Genomic DNA, 24025 nt, shown 5'->3' with positions numbered 1-24025 from the left:
GGGAGAATTCAGTAAAATGATGGGTTAAATCTCTTTCGTTTAGCACCTTATATGGTAATGAAATCCTAACTGAATCGAAACCTAACTCAACCCTAGCCTTCGGATTCAATTAACCTAACTGAATCGAAACCTAGCTAAAGAAATCCAACAGATCCAACAAAAACCTAGCTAAAGAAAGGAAAAGGGGGGGGGGGGTACCTTGCTGCACTTCGCTTGTCGGGGTTGGGGGGCGAAGTCGACCCACCAAGCCACCTCTGATTCCACGATCTTGGGGGGATGGCGCACACCGCCATCTATTCGTCCGCGCGTGCGAGCGCCCTGCGTGCAAGAATCGACTGAAGCTAGGTCCGTGCGAACGCGTGGAAGAAGCTAACCATATAAGGATCTGTTATCATGTAGCGCCTTAAGAGAAGGCGCTACATGTTACTGTCTAACGCCTTACCGTAAGGCGCTACATAACCTTCCATGCGGGGCCGGGAAGCGCCACGCTGGCTCGGACTTGCCACGTTGGCAGGCCCCATAGCGCACAAGTAAGTGGTGCTATGGAAGGGAGTATAACGCCTAAATGTCGGGCGCTGAGCAAAAGGGTTATTCCTGTGAAAAAGTTTTGTCCGGGGTTCATCTGATGAAATAGTTATGGCCCGAGGTCTATTTTGTCGAAATCTACACTGTTTTCATTTACTATCCGCGGCCATGGCATGGCGTGGTGGCTTCTGCTTCTGCATCTGCAGCGTGGCCATTCCATCGATCCATCTCTACGTGTGAAGCCAAGATTTTATACCTGAACAAAGGGGCAGCGGTTTTTGGAGCTTCCCACCGCCTCCGGCTTTCCTCGATACCTTTCCTTTATGCTTGTGTTTGTTTGGGCTACCACACCTGTCACCGCCAGTCGGTGTCACTTCTCGCTCGGAGAAAGTTTTTTAATCGTTGCGCTCGTCGGACCTCCGTGGTTGTTTAAAGGTGTGTTTGGTTGGGAGCCAACACTAGCCATGCATAATTGGCAACCAATGATTTTTTGGCTCTTGTTTGGTTTGTTGCCAAAAATTTGGTTGCCAATGTGAAATACTACTTCTCACTCACATATTCTTGCCAAATAGTTGGCAAAGTGAGGATTGGCAAATTGTTGGCCAAAAAATTGGCAATCCAATTCTTGCCCACATTTGGTAGGGCTAGATTTGGCACAAACCAAACACACCCTAAATGCTTCGATGGAAGAAGAATTGCCGCCGAGGCGAAGGCATGCATTTTGTTTCTAGGTTTTCTTATGCCTGCCGAAGATGTTTCAGATTTGTTTAAGTTAAAAAGAATTAAAGCTTGACTCAATTTATAGAAAACAATAATATCTAAAATAATGTGGTCGTCAGCTCTTCCGTCATTCTCTCAATGAATATAGACGTGCAATATCTTTTTAGAAAAGAAAAATAGACGTGCAATCTCGCAGGTTTCTGAAATTTTTTTAAAATATTAAAGACTATATGAAGATATATATCATGAAGAATTTAATAGACTTAAAACGGTACATGTTACTAGAATTTGGAGTTTGATTTGGTTTTGACAAAACTAGACAGTCTTATAGTTGGAACCGGAGAAGAGTATTATTTAACTATTTCTAGGAAGTTTGAGTATTTTGCCAGGCAAGTGCATCTCAAAGATGAGCTCCCATTTGTTGTCTCCATTTGCCTATTTAGGACTATGCGAACAATATGGATGGAGAAAATATCATGGTACCCAATGAAAATTTTATTTGTCCATTTCACTTTTTTCCATTTTTATTATATTTTGTACCGACATACATATGATTTGGACATCATTAATAATTCAAGGTTAATTTGAACCTAACTGAAAAGAATCAGGATGGAATAATTTCATACGAAAGTGGTACTGTACTTCTTTTGGCTGAAAATGGTGCCAGACGGACAATGGACCGCTCATGTTCTGTCCTCAAAATTGAGAAAAAAATATAGAGAAGATCGCACGATACTCATTGTAGTTGTGTTTTTTCACTTAGACCTCTAAAACGAGATATTTTTGGAGGGCACATGTAGCACCAGTACCCATACAGTGCGAAAACAGTAACGCCACGTGTTTCACTTTGTGCGGTACAATTATCAATTATGCACAGCAAGGTACGGAGTACTACGGAATCGAAATCTTTCTGGGAGAAAAATCCACAGCCCCGTTTAATTTTTGGCTGGTTGGTACTACCGGGTACCGATGCTACTGGTTGGCCTGGCCATGTGTAAAATGATTTCTCCGTCACCAACCTACCACTACACAAGATTCATTTATTTGCGTCTGTACAACGGAGGGGCATACTTATTAGACGGCTCGACGTGCTTATTTCGAGGGCTGGACAGCCATGAAACCGACAGTCCTATGAATAGTTAGTCGAACAGTCTATCTACACTTGCCTGTACTACGTTTCAGGGTACAAACATAAATTTGCCCCGTCTGTTTTGAGTTAATCCATAACTTTGTGCTGAAAGTTATTCCTCCACGGCTTAGTTTCATGCTGAATGAGTCCCTCGACTATCTAGCTCATTTCATCCTCTATCCCCTGCAAGTCTCGGTACATGTGGTGACATGGACAATGACTTAATAAGTTGGATCCGAGCAAGCTGTTAGGGTGTTTTTTTTAGCCTCAACTGGGATGCAAGTCGTAATATTTGATCAGACGCAAAGCAACAAACACCGCACTCACGCACACCACAACAGACACATAGTTGGTATGCTCCTAACGAGATCTAGAACCTATACCAAGTAGGTCTTGAGAGACTTCCAAGGATGAGGGCTTCGGGAACGGCGGCTACGTCATCCTCTCCGGTGACTCATGGACGAAAAAGTGAGGCCACAACAAAATTAAAGGGACAACGTCCTGATGAGACGTCCAAATATTCGTTCCCTCTAGGATCTAAGTTGGTTATGGCCACTGCCAGCCAACCACTGCCGAGCTAGCTGCTCGTTCTCGCTTAAATTTCCTTTTTTCTTTCCTTAAAAGACATTTAACTTCCTTGCTACCTCCCACTAGTAATATGGTTGCCGCGACATTTGGTCTCGATCGTGCCTTTGGTCGCCATGCTGTCCTGCCCCTGGTGTCCTTTGATCTCTGTCGTGCCTCTACTCGCCGTGTTGTCATGTGCCTATAGTCGACGAACAACGCATGCCACCTCTTGTGGGACCCCCACGGATCATCGAGCCACCGGCTATAATAGAGAACTAGATGGAGAACTCATCCTAATTGCTATCTGACATTTGGGCCATGTTGCACAAATTTCCTAATATTTATTACCGATATTGAGGAATTTCCAAATAATTATTAATAAATGTGATAGGTCGGACCCAACACTAACATATTACGTGACGACGACATGGGCGTCACATGATTAGTTCTCCTCTGTGATCCTATGACATTCTTCATGGACCTCAGGATAGCGTCATATATAGTCCAACAGGAAACCTCATCAAAAGCTCTAGATTCACTGAGAAAATGGATTAGATGGTGCATTGTTTAATTATGTCACATGTATTTTAGACGACTTTTGATTATAGACATATTCATATTTAGGAAAATTTGAGTCGCTTAATATGAGACGGATGGATTACTTTTTCATAAATGCACTTCTTCAATATGTAACACAAGCCGCCAAAACAGTGCGTAAATCAGGGTTTGGCTGAAAGTCTAGCCCACCGCTGGCACCCTAGCCGTCATAGCAGCTCATCCCTAGCTTGCGTCACCGCGTCCCTCTCGCACGCCGTAAGCACTCTCACGGCGCCGTGTGGGGTTTAGCCCTGTCAATCGAGTGATTTGAGTTAGTGCGTCCAATGATCCTGGACCGCGTGACGCGACAAGCAGGCACGGAATGACCACAATCGTGTGCTGCCCATGCCCAGGCATCCAGGCAGGGCGGCACCAACGCTCGTGTCGCAGCCGAGCACGCCTCCACTCTTCTTCTTCTTCTCGCGGACGCGGCCTTTCACGTGCCCGTTTGGCCGTTTCACCTGCGCCCACGAGAAGAAAGACCGAGCGCCTGGCGCGGCTGTGTGTGCATCCACGGAACGGAGGCATCGGCAGTCGGCACACGGAGGAGGAGCCGGATGGTGACAGCAGCGCGGGTTGGTTGGGGCGGGCTACATGTCTACCCGCTGCTCCGCACATGAGGAGGAGGATGGCTTGGCTTTCTTTTTGTCTTTGGGTTCGTTCGCTTGTGGTTGTGGAGAATCCAACCAAGCCAGCAGCCTCCTCGCCTTTGGCTCCTTGCGCTACGTGTTCGCTTCCCTCGTTTTTTCCTTTTGCTATGCTTTCTTGCTTGCCCGGTTGCCCCCACCCTCTCCTCTCGTACTGTATTATTTTTTTCTCTCCCGCTTTCGATTATCCCCTCTTTCACTGTCCTGGATCCTGTGAGGACGAGGTCGGCACTGCCTTTACATGACCAATTAATGGGCGCCACCCCTACACCACCCACCTCGTTCCTTCCTTCCTCCTTCTTTGACTTGTCCCGACCGTGTGCCCTCTGGCTATCTTCTGTCCACCAATGGGAGCCCCACGGACGTCCTGCTGGATATTGTTTACTCCAGTCGTACACTCTGAGTAAACGAGAGATCGGCCATTCTTTCCTTCATGGAATCGCAGGGGCACAAGTTGGGCAGTAGGACTCGTTCCTTTTCCAAGCTCGCGTGCTGAGATACCTCTCCATCACGGGCTGCGGTCTAAAATCTTTCGTTTAAAGTAGCAGCACCGCCATGTAAAGGATGCGCGTGGAGTAAGCAGATACTTCTTCCGTTTCATAATTCTTGTCGAAATTTTACGTGTATTTATACATTTTTTAGGAATAGATACATCCATTTTTTAACAAATTTGAGACAAAAATTATGAAACGAAGTGAATAGCTAGCGCAGGCTTAGGTGCAACTTGGGATGATTCTCCGCATGAACCCAAGGACGAAGGTTGCTGTAAACACGTTGCAAGTGAACTGAGTGATCACTTAATTTAAACAAACGTCATGTCAAATGTCGTGATCCAAAAGGATTCACCACATCATGGCATCTCCAATTGAAACACCGATCGAGTCATTCGATCAAACCAGTTTACTTCCGACGTTTCACTTTGAACTACGGGTTTCTTCAAACGTGTCGAGGAACCAAGTCCACCTCGTCCCTGCTCCCCACCTGGAGACATCACTGTATTTTGCATTTCCGCGCACGCCACCCTGTTCGTTCCCAGCAACACACGGGCCGGGGCCCGTCCCGTGTGGCCGCCGTGTCCTGACGTGCGCCGCTCGTCCACGAGACCGTCTCTACAGTACTACTGGTAGTAGTAGCAACGAGCGGATCTAACACGTTGCCTTTAAGCTCGCCGATTAGGACCACCCAACGAAACTAATCACTCGCGCGCAACTTAGCGAAAAGCGGGTGGATGATTAATTATTATTCCCAGCCTCCCAGAGCGGCGACAAAGCGGACACGATGGCCGCGACAAAAAGCCTCCTCCGTGGAGCTACCCGCGTTCGCATTTGCCGCCCGCGGATTAGTTAGTTGTAAACTGCAGTCAGGTTAGCGCTGGTGGGGGCCCGGTGGAGGGTGTTAATTAGTCGTCGCTAATTGCGGTGCGGCCGCGGGGTGTGACCACGACTCGGCGGCTTCTGGCGTGTAGTGTGGCGCAGCTACCGCTGGTCCTTTGGCGCTGGCCTTTAATTAGCTGTTGGTGAAGGGGACGTTTAGGGCGCGTGCGTCGTGCGGGTCGCGACAAATCGGGGGTTTCCGGGACAAGCCGAACAAGCAGCCCCAGTACCTTGATTACTGTAGTAGCGTACGGCGATCTGCTTTGGAACAAGACTATTTCTTTTCCGTTGTTTTTAATTACGGGATGAAGGCGAAGTTCCGAGTACGAGACGGCGGGTTGTGGGAGTATAATGAAAGAAACTTGTCAAATTCGCCATCATGGCTGGCTGGGTATGGGTTTACAGCTGTTTTACAAGGAAGCGCGGGGTGGGGCAGGGCGTGCATTTTGTTTCTTTATCAGACACGGAAGTTTTCCTTTAGCCGCGCGTGCTTGACTTGCGCTCTCGTGTCGAGTTAGGTTTGGCGCGAGAGCTATAGGGCCGACCTCGAGTTTATGAAAGAAAATCAAGCTCGGCATCCATCGCTGAAAGAAACGTTGGCGATGGGCTAGCTTTAATTAATTACAAACTGCTCGTACGTGCATCCGACTCTGCCGCTCAACTGGCACTCGCTCGAGCCGAGTTCGGCCAGGTAAACAAGCTAAAACCACTCTCGCTACCACCGCTAGGTTTGGGCTTCCTCGCCAGGCCAGGACAGGAAGAGAGAAGAGAGAAGCGTTGCAACATGGGCAAAACTTGGAGAGCGACGGGGGCGAGTAGCCGAGACTACGGACGGCGGCCAACGATTGGCGCGTGCCAGGCAAAGGCAAAGGACATCCCGTCGCGCGCCGCCAAGGTCCGTACGGCCGCGTGCTCAGGTCGCCACCCACCCGGCGCCCCGAGGAGGCGAGAGGACCGGGGGACCAGGCAGCGACGCGCGTACCCCCCCGCCTGCCGCCTGGCCTAGGAAACGCGTCGTGACAAAACGGCAGGTCGCGACGAGAGATAGATTGAGCCTCTGGTATGGATAGGCACGAGTAAAAGATCGGCGACGCAAGAAAGTAATACTACCTCCGTCAAAAAAAAAACATGTCTCAATTTTAACTAAATTTAAATCCATTTATACACTAAGTCACGTTTAGATACATTTAAATTTTGACGAACTTAGATATTGTTGGAGGAAGAGATCAACTGCTACGTGCGCGTGTGGTCCGCGCGGGCAAGTTGGGAAGGAAACGTGTAAGGTCGACGTGCGGGATACGTGTCTCGGCTGCGTGTATATGCTGCGCAGGTTCGTTTGTATCTCTAGGCTCTAGGCTCTAGCAAGAAAGATACAGCGGTGAATGTACGGAAGTTACAATAGCGTTTCCCATTTAAAATCCTGAAGGTGAGCGTGCCTGCCAATGGAAATGGATTTCATAACATGAGACACGCACACATGTCTAAATTCTTAATTTGATTAATTAAATATGAATGGCTTTTAAAAAAAATACATCATTAGATTCGTTATCGAAAGAACTTTCTAATGATATATTTTTTAAATTATTTAATTTATATTTAATCAGTTAAATTGACGATCAAGGGATGCGTGCGTGCCTCATATTATGGAATGGAGAGAGTACCTCAGTTTCATAATTCTTGTCTCAAATTTACCAAAAAATAAATGTATCTATTCTTAAAAAGTGTCTAAATATATGAAAGATTTCGACAAAAATTATGAAATCAAGGGAGTAATTCCTATACTAGGTTCCGTAGATCTGCGCCTAGAGCTCTCAAGTACTAACTCCAACGTTACGACCACACCAAAACGGTTTCACCATGACACTCTCACGTAGGCTCGTGCTAGTTTGATCCGGAAAACACAGGTGTTGAAAGACATTGCTGTAATTATTGTCAAGCTTTTTTATTCTATAAGAATTTATCACATTGGTATGGGCCGTAGAAAATTCGTACAGATTTGCTAGTTCTCAATCGCCTGAGAAATTGATTTTCTCAGTTGATGTTCTGAGCCGTCGGATCATACGTTGAGATTCATGGGAGCCTTTAAGCAGATATATATAGCCTGACAGTTGTACCAAGTTATTATGGATGGATTGGTCCGGTGGCTACCACTTGTGCGCTAGGTGGATTGCAGAGGTTGAAAGTTCAAATCCTATTAGCTATTTTTTAGTTTTTTGCTTTTATCTCTTGATTTTTCTTGTCTTTATATACAACTCTAATTTTAAAAATGTTTTTTGTTTCCATTTTTTCTTTTGCTTCGTTTGTTTTATTTTTTTTGTTTCCCTTGGCTTTTCTTTTCTTTTCATCGTGCCTTCTATTTTTGTATTCTTCTTCCATATGCAAATCTAGTTTGTAGAGTGATTAGTTAGGGTTAATTGCATGCTAACTTTTAAAAATTTCAGCTGCAAAATGGGTGCAACTATATTCTTTTCAACTGTAATTTTATAATTTGATACTAGCTGAAAAAATTGCACCTGAAATTTCATTTTTTCCAACTTGTTTCAACTTAATTTCAGGTGTAATTTTTAAAATTGCTCCTGAAATTAAGTTTGACGTACATGGGTGTGCGTCGTGGAGAACCGGGCCGACCTGTACATGGGTGTGTGTTGTGGAGCTTGCTTTAATTAATACTAGATGATTCCCCGCCCGTTGCCGCGGAAAACTGTGTATACGCTAAATATAAATAGTGAAAGTGAGAAAACAAAAATATAAGGAAAGAAAAGTAGATCTCAGGAACCATAGTTGATGTAGGATGCTTGCAAAATGTCGCATCAACGAACGCAATTGCACTGTACAAAATAAAATTGTTCCATGCATAACATGAGAAACAGCATAGCCAACGGTACAACTTTGCTTCAAATTGAACTTACAATAGCTCGCTGAGCAATTGCCTTATTGACAACGTTTTATTCATCGACTATTGATCCGTTGTATTGCATATGTGAGTAAAAGCAAGTAATGGTTAATCTCTATAAAATCACTTGGGCCTCTCCACTGAAATATGTACCAATTTTGAGCTTCCGAAATCACTTAGCTTGTCACTTAGCTGACCCATGTTATCAACAGCCAAAACATGATCAAGTGGCATTAATGTTCAAAAGAAGGAAGTGACATGTTATTAAATTGATCTTATAGTGAAAATAATTTCTTTGAAATTGAAATATATGAACAGATGAGCCTATGCATGTTTGGCCTACCATGCCCTCACCGAAATAGCTGACTCATCCATTGAACATAACACATGCATTCATCACTCACCACATGTTTAATCTCAAGATAGAAGAGAGGAAGTTATTAATCAAGCTTAATATTTCCGATGATTTTATCCATCTTTTGGACAAAAATCATATTACAAAATTCTCCAGTCTGATGATAAAATTGTTTGAATGGAAAATAAATTAAATCAACTCAATTAGAGATTTTAGAAAGCCATTTTTTGCCTGCACCCACCATTTCTCACCGGAGGCAGCGGCATGGCAGTAGCGACAGAAGCGGGGGTGAGGACTACCTGCGTGGGCATGCGCACCAGACCACCAGGGCCGCATGGCATCAACATGGGCGGCGGCGCGTCTGTGTGGAGAGGCTGCAGCAGCCGGACAGGGTCCGACAGTGACGCGGGACCTCCTGGCGATCTCGCTCCGAGACCCATACACTGAGCCTCCACATTGTCGGCCCTCCTCCTTACTCCTCGACACTGCCAGGACGCACCAACGTGTTCCACAGTGAGCCCCCGTGTGATTTTCCTATCTCCTCTTCTTCCCTGCTCTGTACGGACTCCTCTGTTTCTATCAATTGAAATTAGGAGAGGGATTTGAGAGAGGACGGCAAGTGGCACGAGATGACACGATCGGAAGTTGGTTTTATAGGCCGTGGAGGGAGATCGAGAGTTCAATTCCGACGGCTGGCATTCGAAGCGTGTCAGTTGCAAATGGAGATTGAAGAGGGGACGACAGATGACTGGTGGCCTGAATCGGTTCGTGGAGCCACGGGAATAAATTTTCCGGTGTCAATTTTGCAAGAAACAGTTGGTTTGAGGGGATTGCAAACGACGGCAGCGGCTAATGGCTGCAGTTTGCGTGTGTTTCTGGAACGCCAGAGGAAGAGAAAGACGACCTGTCAGGACTCAGGAGTCTAGAGACTGGGCTAAGCAGCATTGGTGGGAATGGGCCATGGAGGATTCGGGTGGGTAATGGGCCGCGTCAGGGTAGTGAAAAAAAAGCCCATAGCACGGACGGAGTCTGCGCATATCGAGAGACCAGATGTGCGTGCGTGCGACACTCATCGGGAGAAAAACGTGTGCGGAGTAAACGATGACGTGGCTTCATGAGTGGGGTGTTAATTAGATGAATGCTGATGTGAATAGGTTGCATGTGCAGTTTGCTAAATTAACTACACTTAGTGGGTTTCAACTTCATATATTTATAGAGTTAATAGATTAGCGCCGGAGTTTTTCTTTTTCTGCGTTGTGGAGTTGGTACGGCTTGGACATGGACTTGATGCAATGCATGTTTACGGTCGGGCCGTAGGGGCCGTAGGGCTGATCGATGGCATGCATGGATGGAGTCCCGGCCAGAGACGCACGCGTGCGCCGTGCGCGTCCATGGCTGACCGATTGCATGGATGGAGGCCCGACTGGAGACGCTACGCACGCGTACGCGTCCATCGATCGATCGATCGAGGATACGGAAAGTAACGCTGGTCGACTGCGAAACACCAGTCAACTCAGCTGTAGCGGCTCCCAAATTCTTATGTGAATTAGCAGGACCTATAAATCGAAACAGAGGTACTCCGTATGTAGTACTGTAGCACCCAAACATCTGAAGAAAAACATGGTATAAATTAAGCTATTAACAGAAAAGCTAAATTAAAACCCCTTTGAACGGAAAAACAAAACCTGAAGTGGCGAGAGCATCCTGATCTCATAGGTATTCGTGTTACACGACAACAACGACAAGCTAGTCCTAAACCCCAGAATTGCGGTTGTTCACTTGTGCCATGGGCTCACTGTCTCGTACTAGGAGAAGGCATCTAGCTGGTGAATAGCATTCCAGTTTGGGACGCCAGCAGTGGTCAAGCTGGAAAGAATCAAAGCTGCCGTGTTTGCATTCCCCTCTGTTGCAATAATAAAATAGAAATATAATTCGAGATACTTCTATCTGAGAATCGAATGCTACGGCCTTTCTTTAGATCATTACTCCCTCTATTTGTTTTGAAAAGCCTATCTTGAAAACTGATATAACCAAAACATAATAAAGTAAGAGAGAATAATTGTAAATTTAATGATGAAAAGACTAATATCAAAACGAAACACTGATATGAAAACATAACAGTAATCTTAAAGTAAAAATGGCTCTATGCATGCAAATCCAATATTTTTTGGAAATAAGAGAATTAATGCATTTAGTTTAGAAAGAGACATGTGAGAGGAACCTTTGATTTATGACAAGATTTAAAGGAGATATGAGTAGATGTTACCACATTATATCAACGTATAATTAGGTGACTGAGAACCAAATTTTTTACATCATTGATACAGGATATATCTACCATGCTACAAATTTCAAAAAACTCATTATACATTTTGAGAAACAAAAAAAAATACAGATTCTACTAAGAACAGTAGCCCCAATTTACTACTCCCTCCGTACCATAATAAATGACTTTTTATTACATGTATCTAGACGTTTTTTGGACATAGATACATTCATATTTGGACAAATTTGAGTCATTTAATATGTGACGGAGAGAGTATTCAAGTCACATTTTGGATAAGGTGCTAATCAAGGCAGGATTTTGTAGTTTCTTTTCTTTCTGGATTTTCGCTGTCGCGATTGGGATTTAAGTTTCAAACTTTGTGGCGTGGTCCATTCATATACTACTACGATGACGTTCAGAAATGTTCTTCATTGCTTCGCGATATAATAAATGTACTATTGGTAGCACAGTACTTTGATAGCACAGCATACTTCCTCGATTGTACGGTGATAGCACAGCATACTTCCTCGATTGTACGGTGATAGCACAGTATGCTTCCTCGATTGTAGTTAGGGACAAAGGCTCGCCGTCCGCTGCCATATTTAATCCGCTGCTGGACCAAGTGAATAAACTTTCTAAAACGCCGTTGACCTCATTCATGATTCATCCCAAGCACAGTACGTAAACCATTTAGCAAGAGGGTTCAAGCACAGCATCTAAACTCTAATCCTTGACCCTTAGCTTGGTGACGCTGCAAAAGTACCAATTGGCAATAATTTAGGAAGGTAAACTATCTCCGTTGATTGCCAACTTTTGAGTTCATTGAATCCTAATATTCCATAGGTAGGCCTGATCAAGCCAGCCAGCGAGGTATAAACTGGATGATACTGTGAACAGGATATATTATCCCTTTAGCTTCCCTGGTAGGCCAATTCTTATTTCCAGGCATGGGAGTAAGGAGTTAACAGAACAAACATGGGACTTTTTTTTGACAGCAACAAACATGGGACTTGTTATAGGAGACTCATAAGAATGTTCCTAATATAAAAAGGACGTACAGAGATCATATCTCACTGATGCTTTCCAAATCACAACGTACAGAGCAAGAATCGAGGAAACCAAATAAATCAGATCGTTTGGATTCCAATCTGAAAGCAATAGTTGACATAACAGCTTACAATTATTTGCAGCTGCCAAACGAGATATCACGATGCATGGTACAGAGCAATAACGGAGTACATGACAACAATATGACTAGGTTGACAACTATGTTTCCGGCTGAGTACAACTTGTGTGGTTGCCAAAAGAATCATTGCACGCATGTCAAAAATTGGTGCATATGTTAGTGGGAAATGAAACAAATACCCTCTGCGATCTAGCCTGAAAATGAAGTAACATGTAAAGTGCCTTGGCACCGCAACAAATGTTCCAAACAAAAGTATATGCAGATCTGTAGTTGTATCCAGCGCAAGTTCTGTTCCTTCTTTAAACACGACAGACAAGGCCCGGTGGTTTGTATGCACTATAGCCACTTGGAAGTGCACTTTTGTTCATTACTGCTCTGCAAGCTATAAACTGAATGCTCCAAGATTGGGAGGTTACCTGGCACTGGTATAGATCACAAAGCAGCATCCTCGACTGCACAGTGAACCTTCAAACTTTACTGCAGAACAAGCTTCCCAGATTCCCTGAGTTGAACAACTGACATGATATGAACTCGAGATGCAAGTGCAACCAGAGAACCTCCTGGCATGCCGCCACCTCAGATTTCCCGGTAGAGCCTCCACTTTCATAAAGCCAAAAGTGCAAATACAAAACGAGAAGGAACCTCAGATTGAATTTGCAATCAGGGGTTAGCTTTTGGGTACAAGTAGGCATGCAGAATAAACCTCAGTTTTATTTTCCTTTCGCGCCACTATGTTGTGTAATGATGACATATTTCATGATAAACACCAGAGATGATACTTCAAATCCCATTTTTAGCTGTTTTTGCAGTATGCAGAACAAAAATGGGCAAGATAGCAGCTTCCTTGTATCCAAACTCCGCTTGCTTAGATCGACCTCAGCTGCCTTTTCGGGGCCTAAATTCCATAGAAAGCAATGTTCTATGTCCTGTTTTGGGGTACTTCAGAGCTCTAGGGTTCCATCTGGAGTACTTTTACTCTTTTGAGCAGCATATGTTGTTTACAGCCTCATATTCCATCCAGCTACCTTGCCAGAAAGCAAAATTTGAAATTTTCCCCAACAAGTGGAGCAGATGAATCCTGCAAATGTATTACGGTCAGCCACTTATACTAGGTTAAGTGCAACATACAAACATCAATGACAACCGCACACTAATATCATCACAAGTACTCCCTCCGTCCCATATTAAGTGCCAAAATATTACATGTATCTAGATGAATTTTAGTATATAGATACGTCCATTTTTAGACAAATTTGAGTCACTTAATATGGTGGAGGGAGTAGTAATAGCACTCAGAACTAATTACAACACAGTTAAGTGGACATGGCAGCTATTTAACTCCATGCAACGAATGCAGAATGATTCTGCTACCACCAAGTGTTCTCAGCCCTTCAGAGCTGGGTCGTGACAGTTATAGTATTTAGAACTGATCAGCAAGGCAGTACCCTATTAGCGTAAAAACAGTTTGGTAGCATATTGAGTACTAACACCCATCTTACAAGCAATAATGTAGTTTCATGGACATCCTTTCATACCAGGGTTAGCTTACCATCCACTGCTAAATAAAGAGGGAGTAGCTATCTCAATAAATATATTTTTTATCCACAGAGGTATTGCAGACTATCTGAGCTAAAGGAGTGTACAATAATACTATGAAGTATATGCACATGCCACCTGTCATGCATACAGGTGCAAATTGTGCGTTTTTAACACAAAAAAAACTCAAAACACTAGGCTCTACTCAGAAAAATAGTCCCTTTGGAGATTAAATACAATCGTACACGTTTTCAGTGTATAGTGTCATTTGTGATCAGTCATCCCCCCCCCCCCCCCTCCTCTTCTACTTGATGCAGCAAAACATCTTTTTTGTTTCTCCTAGTGTAGACCAAACTTCAGATTAATCTTTCGCGGAGTGTACATCAACTAATCCTCTACCTCTTTCTTTTTTTAATTCAAAAATCCAAGCTTGGCTCTAGAAATACAAAGTATACATGACTGACCATTCATCTGAAGTGCTTTCGTCGAGGAAAGACTGTCCATACCAACCAGCTGAGAAAATGTGGGCCTATACCCATTTTATTATGAGCAAAGAAACAGTAATGTCTCAGCATTATGTTGCCATACTAACTCCCTGTCATCCTTTCATACAATCAGATCAAGAGGCTGTTTGGTTTGAGCCCAAAGTTGCCCTACCAAAAATTTGGCTAGCCAAATAGTTGCTGATGGTTTTGCTAGCCCATGAGTTGGCAAACTTTGGCCAAAAAATTAAACTAAAGTTGGCTATGAGACATTGGCCAGCCAAATATTTGGTCACCATCCAAACAATCACCATATTTTGGTCAATGACCAAAAAATTGGCTTGGTATGTTTTGGTAGCAAACCGAACACACCCCAAGTTACCATGCTTTGCCGCACTCTTTAGAACCAACCTGACTGCATAAGAAACGAGCAGACCCTTGGTCCGTGGAAGTTGCCAGTTACGAAGAGGTTACACTAAAAGTTATCATCATGATATACCTATATAGTTGCAGCATGGGATAACACGAAAGATGGACCCTGAAGATCTGTCAGCTAAAATGCACTAGGAGAAACAATCTCTGTAAGCGGTAACATTTTATGTCTAACTGTTAGAAAATCAACAGTTAGACAACTGTTTTTGTTGCTGATGTGGCTCCATTGCAGCATAATTGATGTTCCAGAACTCATGATTATATTTTTGTTTATCTATTGTTCTGGGTTCCTAGGCAAAATCTTCAACTGATTTACACAAGGTCTATCATTAACTATAATCCTTTTCTCACCTCTGTGGTCAATCTGTTTTATTCCCAAATCACAATCAAAGATTTGGGACATCTATCCTGACATCCAAACCACTGGCACACTAATGTGTTAACCAATTTCGGCCAGTATGAACTCTCCAGTCTTCAGAAGCTACGGTGAATGGCCTATATTGCTAACCCAACCAGGAGTCATAAAAATCTAGGCGATAGTTCAGTAGTGTGGTGAGTTGGTGACTAAAGCAAAGCCATGCTCTCGTAAATTGCATGTTACAACTAAACTTTGACTTCAGGTCAAGACGACAGATAAAATAAGTTAGTCCTTTCCTGTTCATATATCTTCAGTCACTGTTGCCATAAACTAGTAGTGCCCTGCTGAACTACAATAATGGCACTAGTCATGTACTGGTTACTTATGAGCATACTGATCACATCCAGGAATCAATAATCAGCAACAAGACACCACAATTTCTTGGCATAACAGATAGGATAAACATGAGAGAAAAACAAGTTGGACAAATAGATCTTGCGAGCAGGCATCAAGCATAAATTGATGGTGTGTTCGTTCCTACGGCAGAGATGAATGGATGATTATGATAATATGACATGCATGTGATCAATTTGTGGCGAGACAATAGGACATCCAAGCAGCAAGCACGTGTTACATCAATTAGGGGACTGGATGAGATTGAGGCAAATCCCAGGTCCAATGACAGGCAAAAGCCACAATACTATCAGAAGTATGTCTAGAAAGCTGGTGCTTGAATGTCAGAGTGGGCATAAAACTGAACTACTGAACCAAAACTGAAACCGAATTAACCATGTCAGTTAGTTTGGTTTCGGTTGTTAGTTCGGATTGACCAAGTGGGTGAAATCTTTTTCGTTCAGTTCAGTCTGTACTCATATCATATTAACCGGAAAACCGAATCAAAACCCAAATATGGAAGGTAGCAAAGGTGTCTACCATTGAACAAGCTGGAGCCCATCTTTCTATCAAGGCCTAGCTATATAATGAAAAAAAAAATCCAATGCACTGCTATAGCTGCCCACGTCCACATGTGAAGCGCTTGCTGCATCAAACTAATCGCAAAACGCAACCATAGCTTCTAGCTTTTTTTGCGGTGGCCCTCGTTCCAGCCCAGGCAAGCTGGCGATCCAAGCAGGGCGGTAGCGCTTGATCTAGGCAAAGGCAACACGTGGCAGATGGCAGTCTGTACTGGTACAGCCTGGGCTTCTCCTTTCTCTTTCCTCTCAGCCTTTTCCAGTGGCCAGTCATCCCAAAATCAGCGACGTCCCGCCATTAATGACCTCACCAGCGTCCCTCCCATGCTCCACCACCCCAAAACAACGTCCGCTCCTGGTTCTCTATAAAGCCACAATCCCATTTTCGTCACACATGAGCTCAGCAGCCCTTGCTCCTCTGTCCCTCTCCTCCCCCATCTCCATTTCAACAAGAAACTGAATCTCGACCAGAAGCCCGAAATTCTGGTTATAACCAAAAACCAAACCGAATTGCTGGTTAACCGTATTCTCGGTTACATGGTTTTCTTTGCAAATTTTGGTTAGCATTTGTGACTAACTGGTTTTAAAAATTAATTGATTTTTTGGTTATAAGTTATAACCCAACGCCCACCCTGACCTGAATGAATAGGTGCAAATAACATTGGCAACCTTCAGGTGATTGTTTTTTACTACTCCGTACAAATTAAAACAAAAGGTACACATGTCAGATAAGCATGTAGATTTTCAGTGTCAACTTCTGCAATCCACAATAATAGATTGCAAATGTCCAAAAACATCCTGATGTGCAGTTTGAAGGTTAAGAAATACTAGACACAGCTCTAAAATACTTGGAGAGCATATTGTATGTTCCTTTTATTCTTGGTACCACTAGCTATGTTACTAGTCTCCAGGCAGTCCTCACTTTGTTAAAATGATCCTTGTGTGGCCTAAACTCTTGTATTCTTCAACATACAGTTCACACTATTATACGTCTACTGTTGTTAAACTTAAACCAAACCTCAAAGGGCCATCTCGCCCTGACTCCTAAATTGGATAATCTTCATAGTACTACAAGTTTATCTCAAAACACTAGGGTTTATTCCTTCCAAAACCCAAAATGAAAGAATCTTTGCACACTCATATTAATTTGACTTCATAAGTACAATGATACCCACTGCTGTGCCATTTAATGGATAAAACTCGGTCTTGTCATGACATTTGATATGCCTTGGTAAGTGGTTGTTGGTAATGATCCAAATGGAGTACTATAGGGTGCTTACATTTTGAGGGAGTACTCACCCTAGGATAGGTTGGTCCATCAGGGAATTATCCCATGAAGTTTGGAGGAATGACCTTCTACTAGCCTTTCAGTTATCAGGGATGAAGCAGCGATTGATAATTGTTCCTCAAACAAAAAAGGTAGGTTAGGTTTGGAGCTAACACCAGATGGTCAATTCACCATCCTGTTTCTCCAACCGAAACATACACTCATTAGCGTATTACTTTGCACGTTCAATCAATACAAGCTTCCTCAGCTGTGCACTGCTAACCAATATTGTGCAAGTTATTTGCAACAAGTTTGTGCATCAAGGAATTCCTAAAACTAAGAGCACAAATATGAACCACCAAAGAATTCGCAGAAGTCCAAAACTAAAAGCAGTAAAGCACCAAATATGGATAAACTACATAGGAAAAAAAATTCCCTATAATAAAAGGTAGTAAACAAAATATGGGTGCGGCAAACATAAGCTAACAAAAGATTCTACTTGCATATATATTCAGCAGTTCAAGCATAAGGATATATAAGTGCAAAGGCAAGCATATATATCCATTGAAACATAACTCCCAGCGGGTTATGCTGTAATAGCAACAACTATAATCCATCATCCAACCATGAAGCCATGCGTTTTTTTCTTGTTATCTCTAAGTGAGCAGCAAAAGACATATATCTGCTTGACACAAAATTGCTTTAATAACATCAGACGCTTTAACATTAAAAAGCTATATGATAATTGGACTAAATACCTAGTTTAAGTTTAGAAGAGTGTTTGTCATGTTGTTGTCCAACTTCTCTAAATTTTATCTCAAATGGCTGTGTATGCAGTGAAAATAAGCCAACTTATGCAAAAAGAAAAAAAATATAAATTTGTGACATAGCAGTCACTGCAATAGTAGAGTATCTACTCACATGTTATTGAACGAAGGGGAATCCAAAACCGGCCTTCCACATCATGCCGAGTATTGTATCGGCCTCAGATCTTCGCCCACAACTCACATATGCTTTGTGCATGATCCAAAATGTCTTCTTTGTCCGGTCAAACCTAAAATACTCCATTTCTTCCAACACCCCATGCATCTCTTCCAGACGATGATGTTTTCCATACATCACCATCTTGCAGTGATACAAACTACGGCATAGCTTCCACCCAGCCTCCTCAGCCTGCTGGACAAAATGTGCAAGTCTATCGACCGCATCGCACTGGAAATAGCTGGTTATGACGGACCTCATCACGTGCGTTGTAGTGACAGTGGTATTCCGTTCCAATGCCTCCGTGATCCGCCTTTCCATCCCGTCAACCAACCCCTCATTGGCATACACCCTAATTAACAATACATTAAGCCAGGGCCTATAATCTTCAGGACCTAACTTCTGAAGCAACTTCTCGATCTTTTGAATCTTATCCACATGTGCGAACTTGCAATATGCGCACAGCATTGCACGAATATGCACCATATCAATCTTGCCAGCACGCTCGCAAGCACGCTCATGGGCCCGCTCCATCTTATAAATCATCCCAGCATGTGCATAACCTCTAAGCATCAGTAAATGTGTGGTGGTATCTGGATCAACTTGACTTTCCACCATTTCATGGAACATTGCTTCCATTTTGTCCCACATCCATGCAGTGAGGTACCCAGCGATGATTGCGTTATAGGTGCCAATAGTCCGGGGTTGCCCTGAGGCATCCAGCGACTGGAGTGTGGCCTCCATGTGATCAACAAGGAGGGAGCGACCAAAAAGGGCGATGAGGATATTGTAAGAGTCTGCATTGGGCGGGCCACACCGTGAGTCACGCTGCAGGTCCTGGAAGGTCTCCAGGCAGCGATCCACAAGGCCACTGTGCATGTAGGCGGACATGAGGGCATTGTAGAGTGCCTGGTCGGGGCAGCAGGAGCTGGAGGCGTCGGCGAAGAGGATGCCCGCGGTGGCAGGGTCGCGAGCGCGGCTGGCGAGTGAGATGGCGAGGGTAAACTCGGGGAGTGTGGGCGGCGGAGCGAGCGTGCGGCGAAATGAGAAGACCGCGAGGCCAAGGCAGGGTTTTGGGCGGAGGAGGGATAGGAGCTCGAGTGAGGCGAGCGGCGAGACTGCGAGCAGGGTGGGGAACGAGTGGGCGTGGAGGGCGGGCGAGGGGTCCGGGTCCGGATCGGGCAGGGCGAGGAGAGAAGCGGCGAGGGAGGAGACGGCCGCGCGAAGGTGCGATATCGTGAACGGTGGGAGCTGCGAGGAGGTGGGATACCACACCGGCGGCCAGCGTGCGCGGTGGAGGGCCGGCGGGGGCGGGGGCGGGGACGGGGGGATGGAGGTGGAGGGGATCGTGTCGGGAGGAATGGGTGCGGATGTGTAGGGGAGATGGACGGAGCGGTGGAGGTGGCGGCGGCGGAGTAACGGTAGGAAGTGACGACCGGAGCGGCGGGACATGGGAGGAGGAAGGGTTCGACGGCGGCGGCGGCGGCGCGGTGGGTTTAGGGGATCGGGGCGTGGGAGGGAGAAGGGGGGAGCAAACGCGGCCAGCTTGGCCTTTGACGTGGCATTTTTGCATGTGTGCACGTGTGCGAGAAAGATGACTTGGAGACGGCCCGGCCTGGCCCTTTTTTTGAGACAGCCCGGCCTGGCCTGTTGACGAAGTTTGCTGAGGCCTGCAAATTACGGGATTCATCTCCCCCGACTATTGTGGGCCGGCCTGCTAGGGTGGTATTGTCCATTCTTTTTCGTTTGTCTTTATTTTCCGTATTTCTTTATTTTTAATTGTTGTTTTCCTTTAAAAAAATTGTATTTACTTATTTAGTTTATTCATATGTCTCATTGATTAATATTTTTTAATTTACTAGCGGAAATGCCCATGCGTTACCACGGCTCGCTGCATCCCGCTCCACAAGTTTGAAAAGATAGCTAGCTTTTCTCTCTGCTCCGTTTGCGGCCTTCTCGACCCCACTTACCCTCTGATTTAGAGTTGACCGGCTCGGCCATCCAGGAGCTCCGCCGCCGCCTCTAGAGCTCTGCACTGACCTCTTGGTCTCCGTCCTCGGTCCCCGGCAGCATTTCTCTACTCTCATATGCCCTCGTGTCCTCCAGTACGCCTGGCGCCGCTGCTACTTCAGCATGCTATATTGTGATGAGTACATAAATGTTTTAAGTGACATGTTTTATTATGTCTCCAGCCCTTGCATATTACTGAAAGGAAACAACATAAGCATGCTACATTATTCTTTATACATTAAGTTTGGTTCCAATAATATAAAAGGACGTGAGAAATATCCATGTGAATTAAGTCTTAATACAATACCAGAAGCCAGATTGCGATTTGGAAGTATCACAGGACTGAAAATTTACTGAACACTTCATACCTACAATTTTTTTACTTATCTCCCACCATCATGATTGCATTGATCTATACTTAGTTTTCAGAACGGTTTCAGGAGACACCAAAAGGTGAACAACTTCCGCTATTGCAACCGGTTGTACAAATGAATTATAAGCTCATCTGAAAGAAGAAACTCTTTAGAAGATTTGCAATTCACATAAACGTACATTAATGATGCATGAGCTTATCTCTCTTTCAAGAAGCATAGCACAACTAACAAAAATCATTGGCATATATCTGAACCAGCAGCAAGCAGTAACCTGAGGTCCTTAAACACGAGTGGACAGTTTAATTATCATGAGGATCCCAAACGATAGCAGTAACTTTTCTGCAGTCTCAAAGCGTCTGCATGTTTCTGCAACATCCATCGATATATCCACACCCACTTCAACGCCAGATCCGCTGAGGAGACCGCCGGACCCCAGATTCTATCGAGGACGCCGTTGGATCCCGTCAAGAGGCTGTAGTGACGCCGGGATTCTTGAGATCGGAGGTCGGCGGTGGCAGTCTCAGACTACAACGACCCGCTCGTTGACTTGACTGCGCTCGCCCTGTGCACCAGCGCAGCTTGACACGGCCGCGCCATCGTCCTCGCTATCGCCGCCCAGTAACGCCTCGTTCACCCGTCCCTAGTCTGTAGTTCGCGGGGCTGGGCAGGGGAGGAGGGATCGACGGGATCCCGGACCTGTCGCCACCCTAGCAGCAACTCGGCTGCTGAGGCACCACTGGCCATGACCTCCGAGGAGCGAGGATGAGGAGTGCCCGGAGGTGGTGCTGGCTCGTGGAGTCGTGGTATCCAAAGAGCAGGGGTATCCGTGGGAGGGGGCCGGGGAAGGATCTGCGAGGGAGATTGCCAGGTTGGGGAGGTCGAGGTCCAGGTCGGTGGTGCCGGACCAAAGGGGATCAGTGGCCGCGCGCGGCTCGCAGGGTGAGCGAGGAAGAGGATATCAATATTCAGGGGAGAGGAGGAGGCTGTATTGGTTTAGAAGGCAAACAGGGATAGGGAAGTCATTAATAAAGAGGCGTGTGTTATAAAAAAAAGAGGGGATAGGGAAGACCCTGTAATGGACGACGGGCTTACGAAAAAGCGATGCAATCCTAGGGCCCACAAATTTTATGGGAAGTTTGACAGACGACGGTGAAAGGAACGGTTCGTATTTTTTAGATAGGTATAGATTATATCAATGTCAGTTTTGACAGAGACGTCCTAGGATGCGACATGTGGTATCCAAGGAGGGGATGGGTGTTTTGTTTCGTTATTCTAGGTCTGAAACGCAACTACACTAGCTTTTACACCGAGTGTTCAAACAGCGAATGGTTTTCATCGTTAGGTTCCTCCCGATGAGATTTCTAATATGGAATCTCATGTTGATGTGTTTCAAAATTGTTGTTTATGTACTATTGTGATTGATAACATTGGATTGGATTGTTACTCATATATGGCATAGCTAAATTGTAGGCATGATGAAACATGAGACATAGAAAGGATCACCTTGCAACATAAGTTCTGAAAATTCCAACAGTGTCAAGATATCTATCCGACGCGACAATTAGTACATATGCAAGGAGCAAGACAAACATGATACTCCCTCCGTCCCATATTAAGTGACTTTTTATTACATATATCTAAATGTTTTTTAAGCATAGATACATTCATATTTGAAAAAATTTGAGTCACTTAATATGAGACGGAGGGAGTATAAAAAGCAAGACAAAGACACAATGCATGACACTTTGAGACAAGACATAGTAACTTGAAGAACACAAAGGTAGGACATGAGAGAAAACATGGTACAAAGACACATGAAACAACTAACCAGGAGACACAAGGCAAAACAACAATGGGAATTAGGGCATATAGGGCGCAACAACAAATGGGATACCTTAGGTGTGACACCTACAAGACATGTGGATACAGAGAGACAAGGTAGGACAACTCAGACATATTTGGTAAAACAATCGTAAGACATAAGGGAGTACAAAAAATAATGCTATTTTTTCACCAAAACATATTTGGTTTTGAAACTCTTTTCTGAGAAATTAACAAATAAATATTAATGAAATAATCTAAATGCTCGATTGAAAAGTTTGTTGGGGAACGACACATGTTGCGTGCAGGAAACACTTGCTCGAGGACAGTACCCTCTTTTAAACAAAACCCTTTCATCAAAATGACTGACAATATATTCTATCATGTATCCTAATAGATACATTTCATTTCAATATCTATCTTTTAGTGCTCCTGGCACAGAACATATTAACACTGCTCCCTCCGTTCCGGTATTTAGGGCCGTTTTACCCAAAAACTGAATTCGGCAATCTAGGGCTAACGAGGCCAATCTGGCCGGTCGATTGCATCAGGGGCCACCTAAATTAACGCGATTTTTCCTTTTCTGATCTTTCCGTCGTTCTTTCCCCATTGTCTTGGTTAAAGTAATTTTCAAAATCGGCCCTAGATACCCGGAGAGAGGGAGTAGTAAGTAATCATGATTGTATGAGTTAAAGTGAACATTTTCAAGACATATGATCGAACCTTTGTTGTACAATTTCCAAGAAAATGGATTTACAACGTTGCATCGACAAATCAATAAACCATTTACAGTCGAGGTGCCAACTGGGAGAGATCAAACTAGAAATGAGAAGGATAGATATGCTCCGATTATTATTTTCTATGATCGTTTGTCCACATAGTCCATAATGAACCCAAAAAAATAACTTAAAACTATACATTTGGCAGGGTTAAAAATTGTTGCACGTTTATATGTAATGAAGTAAAATATATTTTTTGAAAGAGAATGAAGTATAATAATGGAGTACAAATATTTGAGAAGAACTACAGTATTATTATTATTATTATGAGTAAAATGGACCCGAGGTCCCTTTTCTTTCGCGAAGGTGTCAAGTAGGTCCCTAATCTTTGAAAATGCACGTTTAGGTTCTCATTGTTTGTTAAGTGGTTCATCCCAGGTCCCTCGCCTGTATGCGCAGCTCCGGCCGCATGACGTGACAGCCCCCTAGGCTTTGGGCCCACATGCCAGGCGATGATGTGGCGTTGCAATCTTACAGACCCCCCCGCCACCTATTCTTCTCTCATTTCGCGTCCCTCTCTCCTTCTGCTCACCTTACTGGCGTTCGGCGAGGCGATGCTCGACAGCTGAGAGGGCTAGCGGCTCCGGCACGATTGCTTGGCGGCAGAGTTCACGATCGGCGAGATGAAACCAGTCTGCCGGCTGCCGGGGGCGCCGCAAGTAACGTCAGTGAGGTGAGGAGAAGGAGAGAGGGCCGCAAAATGAGAGGAAAATAGGTGGGGGGGGGGGGTTCTGTAAGATTGCAACGCCATGTCAT

At 44.5% G+C, this 24025-nt stretch overlaps 1 protein-coding gene across 1 annotated transcript; it reads right to left on the bottom strand.

Moving 5' to 3' along the window:
- Positions 1–12183: 12183 nt before the first annotated feature.
- LOC100843861 (pentatricopeptide repeat-containing protein At2g30780) lies at positions 12184–19831 on the bottom strand. The gene is made up of 2 exons (XM_003566203.4): positions 18226–19831; positions 12184–13336 (listed from the first exon to the last, which is right to left on the bottom strand). The coding sequence occupies exon 1, from the start codon at positions 19735–19737 to the stop codon at positions 18229–18231; it is 1509 nt and encodes a 502-aa protein (XP_003566251.1). The 5' UTR covers positions 19738–19831; the 3' UTR covers positions 12184–13336; positions 18226–18228.
- Positions 19832–24025: the final 4194 nt, after the last annotated feature.

The sequence above is a fragment of the Brachypodium distachyon genome, chromosome 2, assembly GCF_000005505.3.
Source record: "Brachypodium distachyon strain Bd21 chromosome 2, Brachypodium_distachyon_v3.0, whole genome shotgun sequence".
NCBI classification, from domain to species: Eukaryota; Viridiplantae; Streptophyta; class Magnoliopsida; order Poales; family Poaceae; genus Brachypodium; species Brachypodium distachyon.
The sequence above is the reverse complement of the archived record's forward strand: the minus strand, read 5'-3'. Positions and strand labels throughout refer to the sequence as shown.